At 49.2% G+C, this 14,375-nt stretch overlaps 1 protein-coding gene across 1 annotated transcript in view; it reads right to left on the bottom strand.

The window, feature by feature from the left end:
- The window catches only part of LOC145348630 (uncharacterized), a 52,732-nt gene that overhangs the window by 21,557 nt on the left and 16,800 nt on the right, over nucleotides 1-14,375 (bottom strand). The window contains exons 7-10 of the mRNA XM_080196796.1: nucleotides 14,132-14,272; nucleotides 6,718-6,904; nucleotides 3,958-4,046; nucleotides 1,639-1,905 (exon numbers count right to left, since the gene is read on the bottom strand). Of these exons, the coding sequence (XP_080052922.1) occupies nucleotides 1,639-1,905; nucleotides 3,958-4,046; nucleotides 6,718-6,904; nucleotides 14,132-14,272 (684 nt within the window). The remainder of the gene's footprint in view (nucleotides 1-1,638; nucleotides 1,906-3,957; nucleotides 4,047-6,717; nucleotides 6,905-14,131; nucleotides 14,273-14,375) is intronic.

The following is a 14,375-nucleotide window of genomic DNA, read 5'->3' as shown; positions in this document are numbered from 1 at the left end:
AGATGTGTGGGTTAGGTTGATTGACTATGCTAAATTGACCATTAGTGTCAGGGGGGGCGAGCAGAGTAAACATGTGGTGGTGTGGGTATAGAGCCTGGATGGTGCTGACTCGATGGGGAGAATGGCCTCCTCCTGCACAGTACGGATTCTATGAAAAGTGAAAAAAACTGTGCAGATCATCTTGGGAATGATACTGGAAAAGGGCACCATTTTCCCCTTTTCCCAGTGCATCTCACTGTCAGGGGGAGGGTAGAAGTGTTGGGCTCGTTAGTGAGTCTCAGACACCCAGGAATCGTGTGTGTGTGTGTGTGTGTGTGTGTGTGCGCACATGTGCCTCTGAGTGTATCTATGCGTGTAGGAAAACAGGCAGCCTGGTTGGGAAATAGCTGAAAGCAGAGTCAAATCCGGACTAAACTCTGCTGAGCATCTCGGAGGCAGTCCAGCACTCTCACTTCCCCATAGAGAGCTACATCAGTGCAGGGACAGGCAGCAGCTAACCATTACTTCACCTCAGCACTTCCTACAGGCATGGTGCAGATAGATTGTGACATTTTCCAAAAAAAAGTTGATTCCCGTTCAGTGTTGGCGTTTCAGCATTTTCATCGCAGCTATTACCACAGCCCATTCGAAACCATACCCTGTCAACAGTGCAGCACTCCCTCAGCACTGAGCCTCTGACGGTGCGGCACTCCCTCAGCACTGACCCTCTGATAGTACAGCACTCCCTCAGCACTGACCCTCTGACAGTGCAGCACTCCCTCAGTACTGACCCTCTGACAGTGAAGTACTCCTTCAGCACTGACCCTCTGACAGTGCAGCACTCCCTCAGTACTGACCCTCTGACAGTGAAGTACTCCTTCAGCACTGACCCTCTGACATTGCAGCACTCCCTCAGTACTGACCCTCTGACAGTGCAGCACTCCCTCAGCACTGACCCTCTGACATTGCAGCACTCCCTCAGTACTGACCCTCAGACGGTGCGGCACTCCCTCAGCACTGACCCTCTGATGGTGCGGCACTCCCTCAGCACTGAGCCTCTGACAGTGCAGCACTCCCTCAGCACTGAGCCTCTGACGGTGCGGCACTCCCTCAGCACTGAGCCTCTGACGGTGCGGCACTCCCTCAGCACTGAGCCTCAGACGGTGCGGCACTTCCTCAGCACTGAGCCTCAGACGGTGCGGCACTCCCTCAGCACTGAGCCTCTGACGGTGCAGCACTCCCTCAGCACTGAGCCTCAGACGGTGTGGCACTCCCTCAGCACTGAGCCTCTGACGGTGCGGCACTCCCTCAGCACTGAGCCTCAGACGGTGCGGCACTCCCTCAGCACTGAGCCTCAGACGGTGCGGCACTCCCTCAGCACTGAGCCTCTGATGGTGCAGCACTCCCTCAGCACTGACCCTCTGACGGTGCAGGCCTCTATCTTGGTTTGGAGGCAATATTGTTATCCTCCTGAGGGGGAAAGTTTGAAAAGTTCCCTCTCTGCACTCTCTCCCTCTGCTGTAGAGCAGGCATTCAGTGGAGTAAGGCAGCATGGCACCTCACACCACTGCATCTCAGGGCAGCTTGACTGGCACTGTGGGTCAGTGACCATACTGGACCCCATCTCATTCCCAATCATCCAGCCACCTTTCTCCTTACCTGCATGGACTTGAATTGCTGCGCACAGGGGCAATATGATAAAATGTATCCTTGCCAAGTTCCTTTTCCAACACTCCATCCTGGAGAAGACTTTGAGAGTACTCTGGAGTAACACTGGGAGTGAGACCAGGATCAACTGGACCCAAGGGGTTTTCCACTGAGTAATTGCACTCTGCCCAGGATCCTGTAACACAGCAGCCTTATCAAAGATCTCCCCACACTGTGTGTCTGATACTGTGTGCAGGGGAGGAGGAGCTGGAGGTAATTATTCAGCCCATCCCATCAACTGGAATCTGGTCTGGCCCTGTGTGTGTGTGCGTGTATGTGTTTGTGTGGGTTAGGGTTTCTGTGTGTGTGCGTATGTGTGTGTGTGGGTGTGTGTATGGGTTTATGTGTATGTGGGTGTGTGTGAGTGTGTGCAGAGCGGACTAACACAGGAAAAAGGGTAGGTGCGGGAACAGCAGCCCAGAATAAACTGAAAAGCCACGTATGAGGCATCACACTGCCCGCAGAGCTGCTCAGTCCGCTCACTCCCCCATTGCAACATAACATCAGCCCTGCTGTCAACATCTATCTGCAAGCCAAGCTCAGCACTGTTGCAAGCGTGCCAAATGAAGGCAGATTGCAAAGCACTTCAGGAGAGGGTAGGAACAGAATTACTCAATCTTTCCTGATCAGCTGAGGAGTTTTTTTTTCAAAAATGTACTTTATTCATTAAAAAAACTCTCAAATAAACTATTGCAAAACAGATCCAAAAATTACAAACAGTGCAAAAAAAATCATTTTTCCAGTACAATACCATGCTTATTTATACATTACATTCATTACTTAAAACTACATACATCCCTCAGATTTTACTGTGTGCTGTTGTTTTTTCAGTTTCACACACAGACACGCAGGCCGAGGGTATTCTGCGGTTACCAGGCCTCAGTCTGCCTCATTTGAAAGGCATTATTACAGTGTGGCCTTTCCCCATTGTGCCTTTGCAGCGGCTGCCCCAAGCTTGAGCGCGTCCCTCAGCCCATAGTCCTGGACCTTGGAATGTGCCAGTCTGCAACACTCAGTCGAGGACAAATCTTTCAGCAGGAAGATCAGCAAGTTTCGGGTGAACAAAAGTGCGTCCTTCACCGAGTTGATGACCTTCCAGCAGCAGTTGATATTTGTCTCGGTGTGCGTCCCCGGAAACAGCCCGTAGAACACAGAGTCCTGTGTCACCGAGCTGCTCGGGATGAACCTCAACAAATACCACGGCATCTCACTCCAGACCTTCTTTGCAAAGGCACATTCCGCAAGGAGGTGTGCGACCATCTCATCAGCCCCGCAGCCACTTCGAGGGCAGTGTGAGGTGCTGTTGAGACCTCGAGTGTGGATAAAGGATCTGATGGGGAGTGCCCTTCTCACCACCAGCCAAGCCAGATCTTGGTACTTGTTTGTGAGCTCTGGTGATGAGGTGTTCTGCCAGATGACACTGACAGTCTGCTCAGGGAACCATCTAACAGGATCCGCCATCTCCTTTTCTCTCAGGGCCCCAAGGACGTTACGCACTGACCTCTGCTTAATCATCATGTGGTCAAAGGAGTGTTTGTGGAAAGATTTCTCCATGAAGGACAGGTGCTGTGGGACGGTCCAACTACTCAGAGCGTTCCATGGCAGTGTGGCCAGACCCATCCTCCGCAACACTCAGGACAGGTAGAACCTCGAAAGGTAGTGGCAATTGCTGTTAGTGTACCGAGGATCTACACACAGCTTGATGCAGTTGCACACAAAGGTAGCCATCAGGACAAGGGCGGCGTTGGGAAGGTTTTTCCCTCCGTTCTCTGGAGATTTGTGCATCGTTTCCCTCTGGACGCGATCCATCTTTGATCTCCAGATAAACTTGAAGATGGCCTGCGTCACTGCTGCAGCACAGGATTTGGGGATAGGCCACACCTGCGCCACATACAACAACACGGACAGCACCTCACGCCGGATCACCGGGTTTTTTCTGGTGATCGAGAGGGAGCATTGTTCCCACAAGCCCAATTTTTGTTTGGCTTTGGCGATGTGCTTATCCCAGTTTTTGGCACATATCCCTGCTGCTCCAAACCATATCGCCAGCGCATTAAGGTAATTTGCCCCGATGATGAAGGGGACAAAGGATCTGTCAACCCAGCTCATGAGCCAGCCCATTACAGGACAGAAAGCGCCAGCCCATTACAGGACAGAAAGAGCCAGCCCATTACAGGACAGAAAGCGCCATGAAATGTCCAGTCAAGTGGTGTTCAGTGTTAGTCCAAGTCCAATATCAGTGGCTCTGTTTGGCAGGATTCCATTCTTTGCCCTGGAAGAAACTGTCTGAAGGGCCAGTCTTCAGAGCAATTGTGGTTAGAACTGTCAGCATTTGACCAGCTGCAGCCATTATATCAGATCTGCAATTGTGAAAAACAGAACTTAAACAAGAGAATATGAAAGAGGAACATATTTCTAAGACTTTCTTCCTTCATCCCTTGTTGGCACGGCAAATTTAGATACCCAATGTAGATCACCAAATCCCAGCCTTTTTACAGTTATACAAGGATGGGTTCACCGGGTCGCTGTGATGCAGCAGTGCTAACCACTGTGCCACCCACACTTTATCCCTTCCCTCTTTCCTCCACCACTCCCGCTGGTCGGCTCCCATCCTGCCTTAACCATCTTCCCGATTCATTTTGTTTTGTATCCGCTAGATAGCGTGCGAGAGACCCTTCTGCCCTCCAACTCAATCTCGGTATCCTTCTTGATCTTTCTGGTTATGAATTAGTTCTCCCTGCGGCTCCCTGTCTCCAGGGGCCGCTGCACCGTCTACTTTAGTGAGCACAGATCCATTCCCAACCTGCTCTCAGAGCCCCCCCTTACAATGCGTGGCTTGCTGTAAGTTGGGTTGTTTTGCGAGCTGGGGGTGTACGGGCGGGACTAGTTTGTAAGGTTCCTGGTCGAGTCCTTAATCTGTCACTGTCGCAATGTCACCTGTAACAGTTTAAAACAAACTAATGATATAATAACCCCACCCCAACACGATGAATCTTAACCAATACTTTGGCTGCCGGACAAATTCTACCCACAAGTTCTGGATCCACCGACCGCTAAACGGCGCCCAGTCTCTGGGGTAAATTTTAACAGAGTAAAGATGCTCAGTGTCCAGTCGAGAGTCGAATTTCGAATGCGTCTTTATAATATTTTATTTACGATGATATAAGTGATGAATCTCCTTCACAAATTCATCACTTATATCATCGTAAGTAAAATATTATAAAGACGTATTTTCAGTCATTGTTGGGGGAGAGCAAATGGGTCCCCTTAGCTAGGATACAGAAGATGACACTCAACATCCATTTTGGGACAAATCAAACCTAAAATATCTTACAGCTTAAAAGCTGTAGGCCACTCACTGATGAAGGAGCAGCGCTCCAAAAGCTTGTGCTACCAGATAAACCTGTTGCACTTTAACCTGGCGTTGTGAGACTTCTCAGTGCCCACCCCAGTCCAACACCGGCATCTCCACATCACAGCTTAAAAGCCAACACCTCAGAACGTCCTGTCTGTACATGGTGAAGTCCACCAGCTCAAAGACATTCGCACATACACAAGGACACATCAACAAAACAATCACAGAATGAGATCCTGATAACTGCCAGAAATCAGGAATAGTAAAGAACAAGGGCTCACCCATCAAGGCACCCCACTGCTCTGAATGTCTGCAAATGTATTTCAATGTCTCTGACTGGTCTCATGAATGAAGACAGTATCAGGTTATTATACAAAAATTGGTTTCAATGTCTTTGCAGTTTGAGAAACGATACAGTAATGATTATCTTCGCCCGGGTAACATCCAGCTAAATCAAACTGTGTGAATGTACTATGTCAGTGTATCTTCCAACCAAGGGATAAATGTTGAGACTTTTTACTGGAAGGAAGCGCTGGGATTAGACAGAAGCTTTCTCTCCACCGGTGTTAAATAAAGTAATTTGGGAGCCAGAGTGTGGAGCGATTTCTGAATTTGTCCATGCTAACAGTTGGGGGCTGGTCCGAAATTCGACTCTCGACTGGACACTGAGCATCTTTACTCTGTTAAAATTTACCCCAGAGACTGGGCGCCGTTTAGCGGTCGGTGAATCCAGAACTTGTGGGTAGAATTTGTCCGGCAGCCAAAGTATTGGTTAAGATTCATCGTGTTGGGGTGGGGTTATTATACCATTAGTTTGTTTTAAACTGTTACAGGTGACATTGCGACAGTGACAGATTAAGGACTCGACCAGGAACCTTACAAACTAGTCCCGCCCGTACACCCCCAGCTCGCAAAACAACCCAACTTACAGCAAGCCACGCATTGTAAGGGGGGGCTCTGAGAGCAGGTTGGGAATGGATCTGTGCTCACTAAAGTAGACGGTGCAGCGGCCCCTGGAGACAGGGAGCCGCAGGGAGAACTAATTCATAACCAGAAAGATCAAGAAGGATACCGAGATTGAGTTGGAGGGCAGAAGGGCCTCTCGCACGCTATCTAGCGGATACAAAACAAAATGAATCGGGAAGATGGTTAAGGCAGGATGGGAGCCGACCAGCGGGAGTGGTGGAGGAAAGAGGGAAGGGATAAAGTCTGGGTGGCACAGTGGTTAGCACTGCTGCATCACAGCGACCCGGTGAACCCATCCTTGTATAACTGTAAAAAGGCTGGGATTTGGTGATCTACATTGGGTATTGAGGTTTGGGGGTGACCTTATAGAGGTCCATAAAATAATGTGGGGTATAGGTCAGCTAGATAGTCAATATCTTTTCCCAAAGGTAGGGGAGTCTAAAATTAGAGGGCATAGGTTTAAGGTGAAAGGGGAGAGATACAAAGGGGTCCAGCGGGGCAATGTTTTCACACAGGGGGTGGTAAGTGTCTGGAACTGGTGCCATGAATGCCTCCCATTTCCTATTCGCCTACTCCTGAGCTCCTTCCAGTTCGTTCTGAACCACCCCTACAACTGAATTCCTGGGCGTGTCCCAGGGTTCGTGTCATGTCCTTTTTGAAGCTTGTTAGACTGTCTTCCTGCTGCTGGCGGTTCTCAGACAGATCCACACGCCATGGCCCATTCCGGTAGGTGGTTTGCCCGGTAGTTCTCGGCTCTCACTCGCACTGCAACATCGCAGTTGTAGAGATGATGACAGATCTGCATTTCTTTAAGTTTCTGCCAAAAGCCCCGCATTGCTTTGCCACTGGAGAGACTGGGACTTTTTTCCACTGGCGAGTCGGAGGTTTGGGGGTGACCTTATAGAGGTCCAAAAAATAATGATGGGTATAGATCAGCTAGATAGTCAATATCTTTTCCCAAAGGTAGGGGAGTCTAAAACTAGAGGACATAGGTTTAAGGTGAAAGGGGAGAGATACAAAGGGGTCCAGAGGGGCAATGTTTTCACACAGAGGGTGGTGAGTGTCTAGAAAAATCTGCCAGAGGTATTAGTAGCGGGTACAATTTTGTCTTTTAAAAAGTGTTTAGACAGTTACATGGGTACGATGGATATAGAGGGAAATGGGCTAAATGCAGACAATTGGGACTAGTTTAGTGGTTTAAAAAAGGGGTGGCATGAACAAGGTGGGCTGAAGGGCCTGTTTCCATACTGTAAATCTCTATGATTTTGACTCTATAATAGGCAGTTTGCCTCATAATTTCATGGGGTCTCTGGGGAAGAGGGAGACACATGTCATTTGGAGTTGTGGTGTAGGGTTGTTGCCCTGGGCTTCTTGTTGGTTCCCCTGTCTTACCCCTACTACTGCTACCCCAGGGATGTATTCAACATTTACTGGTGTAACTTTGACTGACAGAGGTGAATATGGGGGTGGCGTGTCTTTTCCTACCCTATTTACTTCAGGATAATTCCTGAGGTTTAACGCATTCCGTTAAAATTTCATGGGCTCTAAGGATTATAAAGTTTAAAGTTTATTTATTAGTCACAAGTAAGGCTTACATTGACACTGCAATGAAGTTACTGTGAAATTCCCCTAGTTGCCAAACTCTGACGCCTATTCACGTCAATGCACCTAACCAGCATGTCTTTCAGACTGTGGGAGGCAGCAGTTGGGCAATTGTGCTCTGACCCGGGTGTATCCAGTGATCCCAGAATGCAAGGTGAGCGAGGCTGCTGGAGTGGGGATGATAACCCCTTGTCACGTAAGACTGGGGACCATTTCCCCTGTACCAGATAGATATCAGGATCGTAAAGGGCAATTCTTCCCTCTGCTACCACTTGACTGAAACCTATTGACGGGAATTACACATTGTATAGCACTTCCCTCGTGGGCTCAAACAAAAGGGGAGATTACAGTGTGTCCCCACCCGCTAGGGCAGGGCGAGATGGCTGAGGGTGCTTTTAACTGCACAGATGACTGTACACTGGAAATTGTGACTGCCCCCACCCACCTTGCCTGGGCACGATATGGAGGCAAGAGTAAATACTGTGTTCCCACTACAGAGGCGACCTTGCACTATAATGGCCTGCAATGTTCAATTCCCCACCCTAACATTTGTTTCACCCCAAGGCGGCCTATCACTATCAGTCAGGCACACATCACATAGGTCCGGCACAGACACCAAAGTCCTCAATGCCACTGGCCAACTACACAAAGATTTAAAATACCACAGCAAATCTGAGGAACTCCTCCCCACTTAGCAGAGCTACTGACGGAACTTAAAGTGGCACACTCTGTCAAACTCTTTCGCCAACTACGAATGGAGTTTAACTTAGATAAATGCGAAGTGATGCATTTTGCTAGAGCGAACCAGAGCAGGACTTACTCAGGGTAGGGTGCTGGAGAGAGTTACAGAACAAAGAGATCTAGGGATACATGTTCATAGCTCTTTGAAAGTGGAGTCGCAGGTGGACAGAATGGTGAAGAAGGCATTCGGCACGCTTGGTTTCATTGGTCACAACACTGAATACAGGAGTTGGGATGTCTTGTTGAAGTTATATAAGGTATTGGTAAGGCCACGCTTGGAATACTGTCTACAGTTCTGGTCACCTAATTATAGAAAGGATATTATTAAACTAGAGAGAGTGCAGAAAAATATACGAGGATCCTTCCAGGACTTGACGGTTTGAGTTATAAGGAAAGTTTGGATAGACTGGGACTTTTTTCTCTGGAGTGTAGGAGGCTTAAGAGTGATGTTATGCTAAAATAATGAGGGGCATAGATCAGCTAGATAATCAGTATTTTTCCCCCAAAGGTAGGGGAGTCTAAAACTAGAGGGCATAGGTTTATGGTGAGAGGGGAGAGATACAAAAGGGTCAGAGGTTCTGATGAGTGTCTGGAACAAGCTGCTAGAAGTAGTAATAGAGGCGGGTACAATTTTGTCTTTTAAAAAGTGTTTATAGACAGTTACATGGGTGACATAAGTATCAAGGGATATGGGCTAAACATGGGCATTGGGATTAGCATGGGGTTAAAAAAAGGGGCAGAATGAACAAGTTGGGCCGAAGGGTCTGTTTCTATATTGTGAACCTCTGATTCTACATGCACAAATCAAAACACTTGAACAGCACACAAAGACCACACTACAGAGCCAAACTGGATAAAGATGGTTTGAGACTGGGGAATGAATGTAGACATTCATCCATGGATCAGCATAATTTTGTAAATGCTTGTGGGGATACAGCTGGCGTTAGTTTTCTCTTGAGGCATTACGACTTGCCACTCATGCAGATGGCACGTGCTGCGCAGGGAGATTAGGGCCTTAGCGAGGGCACTGGACAACATGGAGAGGCCGGCGGGCAGGAGCAATTCAACCCAGTTGGAATTAATCTGACATTCACTGGGACTCCTCTAACCACAGAACGTGCCAGAGCAGGGAGTACCGGGCACATCCGAATCTAAATTAATGGGTCGGTTTCGGGGGCTGAAGGTTCAGCCCCCACCAAAAGGAGGGACTGTTGGGGGAGAACAAATGGGCCCCCTAGGATACAGAAGAAGGCACTCAGTATTCACTTTGGGACATAACAAGCTTAAAAGATCTTATAGCTTAAAAGCTGACACCTCAGAACGTCCTGTCTGTACATGGTGAAGTCCACCAGCTCAAAGACATTCGCACATACACAAGGACACATCAACAAAACAATCACAGAATGAGATCCTGATAACTGCCAGAAATCAGGCTGCAATCAGGAACAGTAAAGAACAAGGGCTCACCCATCAAGGCACCCCACTGCTCTGAATGTCTGCAAATGTATTTCAATGTCTCTGACTGGTCTCATGAATGAAGACAGTATCAGGTTATTATACAAAAATAGGTTTCAAAGTCTTTGCAGTTTGAGAAACGATACAGTAATGGTTATCTTCGCCTGGGTAACATCCAGCTAAATCAAACTGTGTGAATGTACTATGTCAGTGTATCTTCCAACCAAGGGATAAATGTTGAGACTTTTACTGGAAGGAAGCGCTGGGATTAGACAGAAGCTTCCTCTCCACCGGTGTTAAATAAAGTAATTTGGGAGCCAGAGTGTGGAGCGATTTCTGAATTTGTCCATGCTAACAGTTGTTAATGCAGCTGAATCCTGTGAGTGAGCTGTACATTATTTTGAGTTTGTTCAAAATTTGTATGTCTTTTTCTTGATGCCTACACATCAGTGGATTATAGAACAACAAAGAACAACCCAGCACGGGAAACAGGCCCTTCGGCCCAACAAGCCCGCGCCGCCATTTCAACAAAGCATTTTCCTACACATACCCTGCCCCGTGTGTATGTGAGTGGTACCCCTAATGTAGCCAGATTCAGGGGAGAATAATGTAGGGTCAATTTGGTACACCAATCAGCCTAAGAGCACATCTTTGGGGTGTGGGAGGAAACCGGAGCACCCGGAGGAAACAGGCCCAAATCCATGTATCTGCACAGCTAGCAGTGATAGTCACTGAGCTGTTGTGGTGCCCATCTGCTGGTCCAGTTTTAAGCACACACAGCGACACGAAGTACTAGGCTACTCTCGAAACCTCCAAGAGCAGCCCACGCACGACCCACCGTGTGCATGCCCCTCGTTTGACAACAAGGTGGACCGACACCTGTGGATTAAAAGAGACTAATATGTTGCGATCTCACTTGGAGCAGGCATGTGGAAAACATTTGATGGTTAGGCCGCCTGCCAATTTGGCCTCCTCGCTTCAGCTTGTTATCCAGCCCGGCTGGACGGTTCGCTGCATTGCTCCCCTTGCTAACCGCTGGGGCCTTTGCGCACCTCACCCCTGCTGGACAATGACCCTAGGAGATGAGCTGGCTCACTCACTGGCTATCTGGCCTCTGGCTCCTCACCTCACCCTCAGTTCTTTGCCCGCCAGCCTGGTCGAGTTACCCTGCTGCTGCCCTCAACAACTGCCAGGACTTCCTCCTCAACCCTCACACTCTGCACCCTCCACCCGTCCCGTTCCCCCCCCTCCCTTGATAAGTTCACAGCCTTGCCCCTGGCTCAGGCTCCAAACTCATCAAACTCTCAATGATCGGACGCTGTTTTCCCGCTCAAACAGGACTCGACCAATCACAGCTCGTATTGCTTTGTATTGCCTGCTGATAGGCTCAAGACAAGACTCCTGCACCCTCTCCCTCCGCCCCTCACTGATCCACCCCTCAATCCTCCATAACTTACGCCTTCCCACCTCAATGTTAATTCTCTCATTCCTCAGAGCATCGCTCCTCTACTCCATATTTTCACCACGTTCACTCCTCCACCTCTTCCTCCTTTGCCCCTCATTACCCTGTATGTAAACCCTGTCCCCTCATTTCTTCACCCCTCTCTGCTTGCCCCCTCACTCGGACACCCAGGCCTCTCACTCCTTAGTCCTCCCCCTGCTGTACTCATCACTCCTTGATCCTACTCCCACACTCCAGGTCCCTCTCTCCTTAGACATTGAGGGGAGGGAGGGAGAGTGCGGGAGGCAGGAGGGAAGGGAGTGTGGGGAGACGCGAGTGCAGGGGGGAGGGGTTGCGGTGGGGGAAGGGAAGTGAGGAGGGAGGCGAGTGGATGAAAGGGGCAGCGGGGGAGGGAGGTGAAGTGGGGGTAGGGTAGAGCGGGGGATGGAAGTGCGGGGGGGGCAGTAGGGGAGGAAGGAAGTGTGGGGGAGGGGCAGTGGGCAGGGAGAGTACTCAGGGAGGGACTGTGATGATTTGGGGAGGCAATGGGAAAGATTGAGGGATAGCGTCAACTCAACGTCTGTCCTTTACTGCTCACTGCACCCTGCCAGTCCTTTCCATTCCTCTTCATCAACCTCTCCAACACCCCCTATACCCACCCACCACACACACAATGACCCTCCTCCCCCATGCCAACACCCCCCCTTACACCCTCCCCAATACCCTCCCTCACTGGCCAACCTGTATTCCTTTCTCTCCAGCTCCTCCTCCATTTTCCTGCTCCCTGGCTGTCTCCTCCCACTTGATATTTCTCCATATCCTCTCCCACCAGCTCTCAAACCCTTCCCCCACACCTCCCTCTGCGCTCCGTCCCTACCTCTCTCTACACTCCCACCCTGCCTCCCTCCCAGGCAGCCGCAAGTCCTTCCAATTAACCCCAATTGCAGTGGAAGTTTTTATGGATTTCCCACAGCCAGTGCCGGCCTGGATGGTGGTCCCAGATATCCCCGGAATAACACAGGATCTGTTAGATGGAAATAAGGATGAGACACTGCCACACGCTGGGTTTCACTCATTTACAGTATATGTATTGTTTCATTGCAGATTATTACAATATAGAGATGGAAGAACAGAAAGAGGAGAGAAAATCTCAGTAACAAAATTAAAGAATTTACAGGATTGAGGTAAAACGAATAAATTGATATTTATTAAGACATTGGTATTTCCCATCCAAGCATTTAGCACTCTATCAAAGCATTAAATCCACCTGATAGGTAAACCCATCAAAACATTAAATACCTCCAAAAATTAAACCCATTTGAGCGCTCTCCCCGTCCAAGCACTCCCCCCCACCCTCCTCCACTGGGCGCTCTCCCCCTCCGGATGCGCTCCCCCTTCCTGAGCACTAATCCCCCCCCCCCTCCCCGCCTCATTGAACATCATTCCCCCCTCCCAGCAGCAAATCATCTATCCTCCAAGTACTAATCTGCCCCTCCCCAGCATTAATCTGCACCCCCCCCACCCCCCAAACATCAAGCTATGCCACCACCAGAAGGAACAGGTTTTAAATCAACTGTGCAACATCTATACATTGCTGGAGTAGTGGGTGCACAATACCCAATACCAGGGCTGCTCATTACCAATGTCATAAGAAGATAAGAAATAGGAGCAGGAGTTGGCCATCTAGCCCCTCGAACCTGCCCCGCCATTCAATAAGATCATGGCTGATCTGAAATGGATCAGTTCCACTTTCCCGCTTTCTCCCCATACCCTAATCCCCTTGCCTACCAAAAACCTATCTACCCGTGTCTTAAATATATTTAGCGAGGCAGCCTCAACCACTTCAACGGGCAGAGAATTCCAGAGATTCACCACCCTTTGAGTGTAGAAGTTCCTCCTCAACTCCGTTCTAAACTGTCCCCCCCCCCTTATCTTGAGGCTGTGTCCTCTAGTCCTACTGTCCCTTCTGAGCGGGAAGAACCTCTCCACCTCTACCCTATCCATCCCCTTCATCATCTTATACGTCTCAATAAGATCCCCCCTCATCCTTCTAAACTGCAACGAGTACAAGCCCAGTCTACTCAGCTTCTCTTCATAGTTCAACCCCCTCAACTCCGGTATCAGCCTAGTGAACCTCCTCTGCACTCCCTCCAAGGCCAATATATCCTTCCACTAGTGCAGCGACCAAAACTTCACACAGTACTCCAGCTGCGGCCTCACCAGTGCCCTGTACAGTTGCAGCAAGACCTCCCTACTCTTATATTCCCACTTGTGTTAGTTCCTCCAATGGCAGGATGAATGGTGAGACCTGACCAGTTGATGATCCGTATTTGTCAGGAAGTTACAGAGCTCCGGATCAACCCAACTCAGAGTTTCCCTGGTGCCTCTGTGGCTGCTGTCACAAATCCTTCCTGTCACCCACCCTTAATTGCTAAGGGGTGATAGTCACCAATCCAGCAGCTAGCAGTGAGCCAGCCAGGAGAAACAGGTTTGCCCAGCCAGTGAAGGATAAATACAGAGGTCAACAGACCTCGATAGGATTACTGAAAAGGATCATTGATCCACTGGATCACTCGTGCCTCAGAGCATTAGGAGCAGGTCATTTTATCACTACTGGCCAGATGAGTCAGCACCGGCTCTATTGGAAGGGGCAGGAGATGATAGAGGTGGTCCAATGAGAATTAATCAGTAGAAGCGGGTTATGTTGCATTGAGTGACAGGAGCAGAGTCAAGGTCAGTCCTATAGCGAGTGGAAGATATCCAACAAACAGATCTGTGTCACCTCAAATCACCAAGAAATTAAAGTTCTTCAGAAAGAAAGTCAGGCAGGATGTGGCGTAACAACAAGTGTTGTCAGCTCCTTTGCACCATGGCTTATTCCCTGCATGGACCCGGGTCTGGGGTTGAAAGGAATGGTTCCTGCACAGTCCCCATCCTGTTCTGTGAACTGTGGGTGTCTGAGGATAGTAAATTTCTGCCAGCTTCAACTTCTGTCTTCTCTGAGGAAATCTGAGAACTGTTAGAACCTAAGAAACAGAAAAAGACAAGCTGTCAGCAAATACAGAGCATCATTTATAGAAGGCCAACTTCATCCGGGTCAACCCAGCACGTGGGACCAGCACCGAGCCC

Source organism: Carcharhinus amblyrhynchos, chromosome 9, assembly GCF_965287045.1.
Source record: "Carcharhinus amblyrhynchos chromosome 9, sCarAmb.v2.hapA, whole genome shotgun sequence".
In the NCBI taxonomy this organism is placed as follows: Eukaryota; Metazoa; Chordata; class Chondrichthyes; order Carcharhiniformes; family Carcharhinidae; genus Carcharhinus; species Carcharhinus amblyrhynchos.
This window is presented reverse-complemented; position numbering and strand designations above follow the sequence as displayed.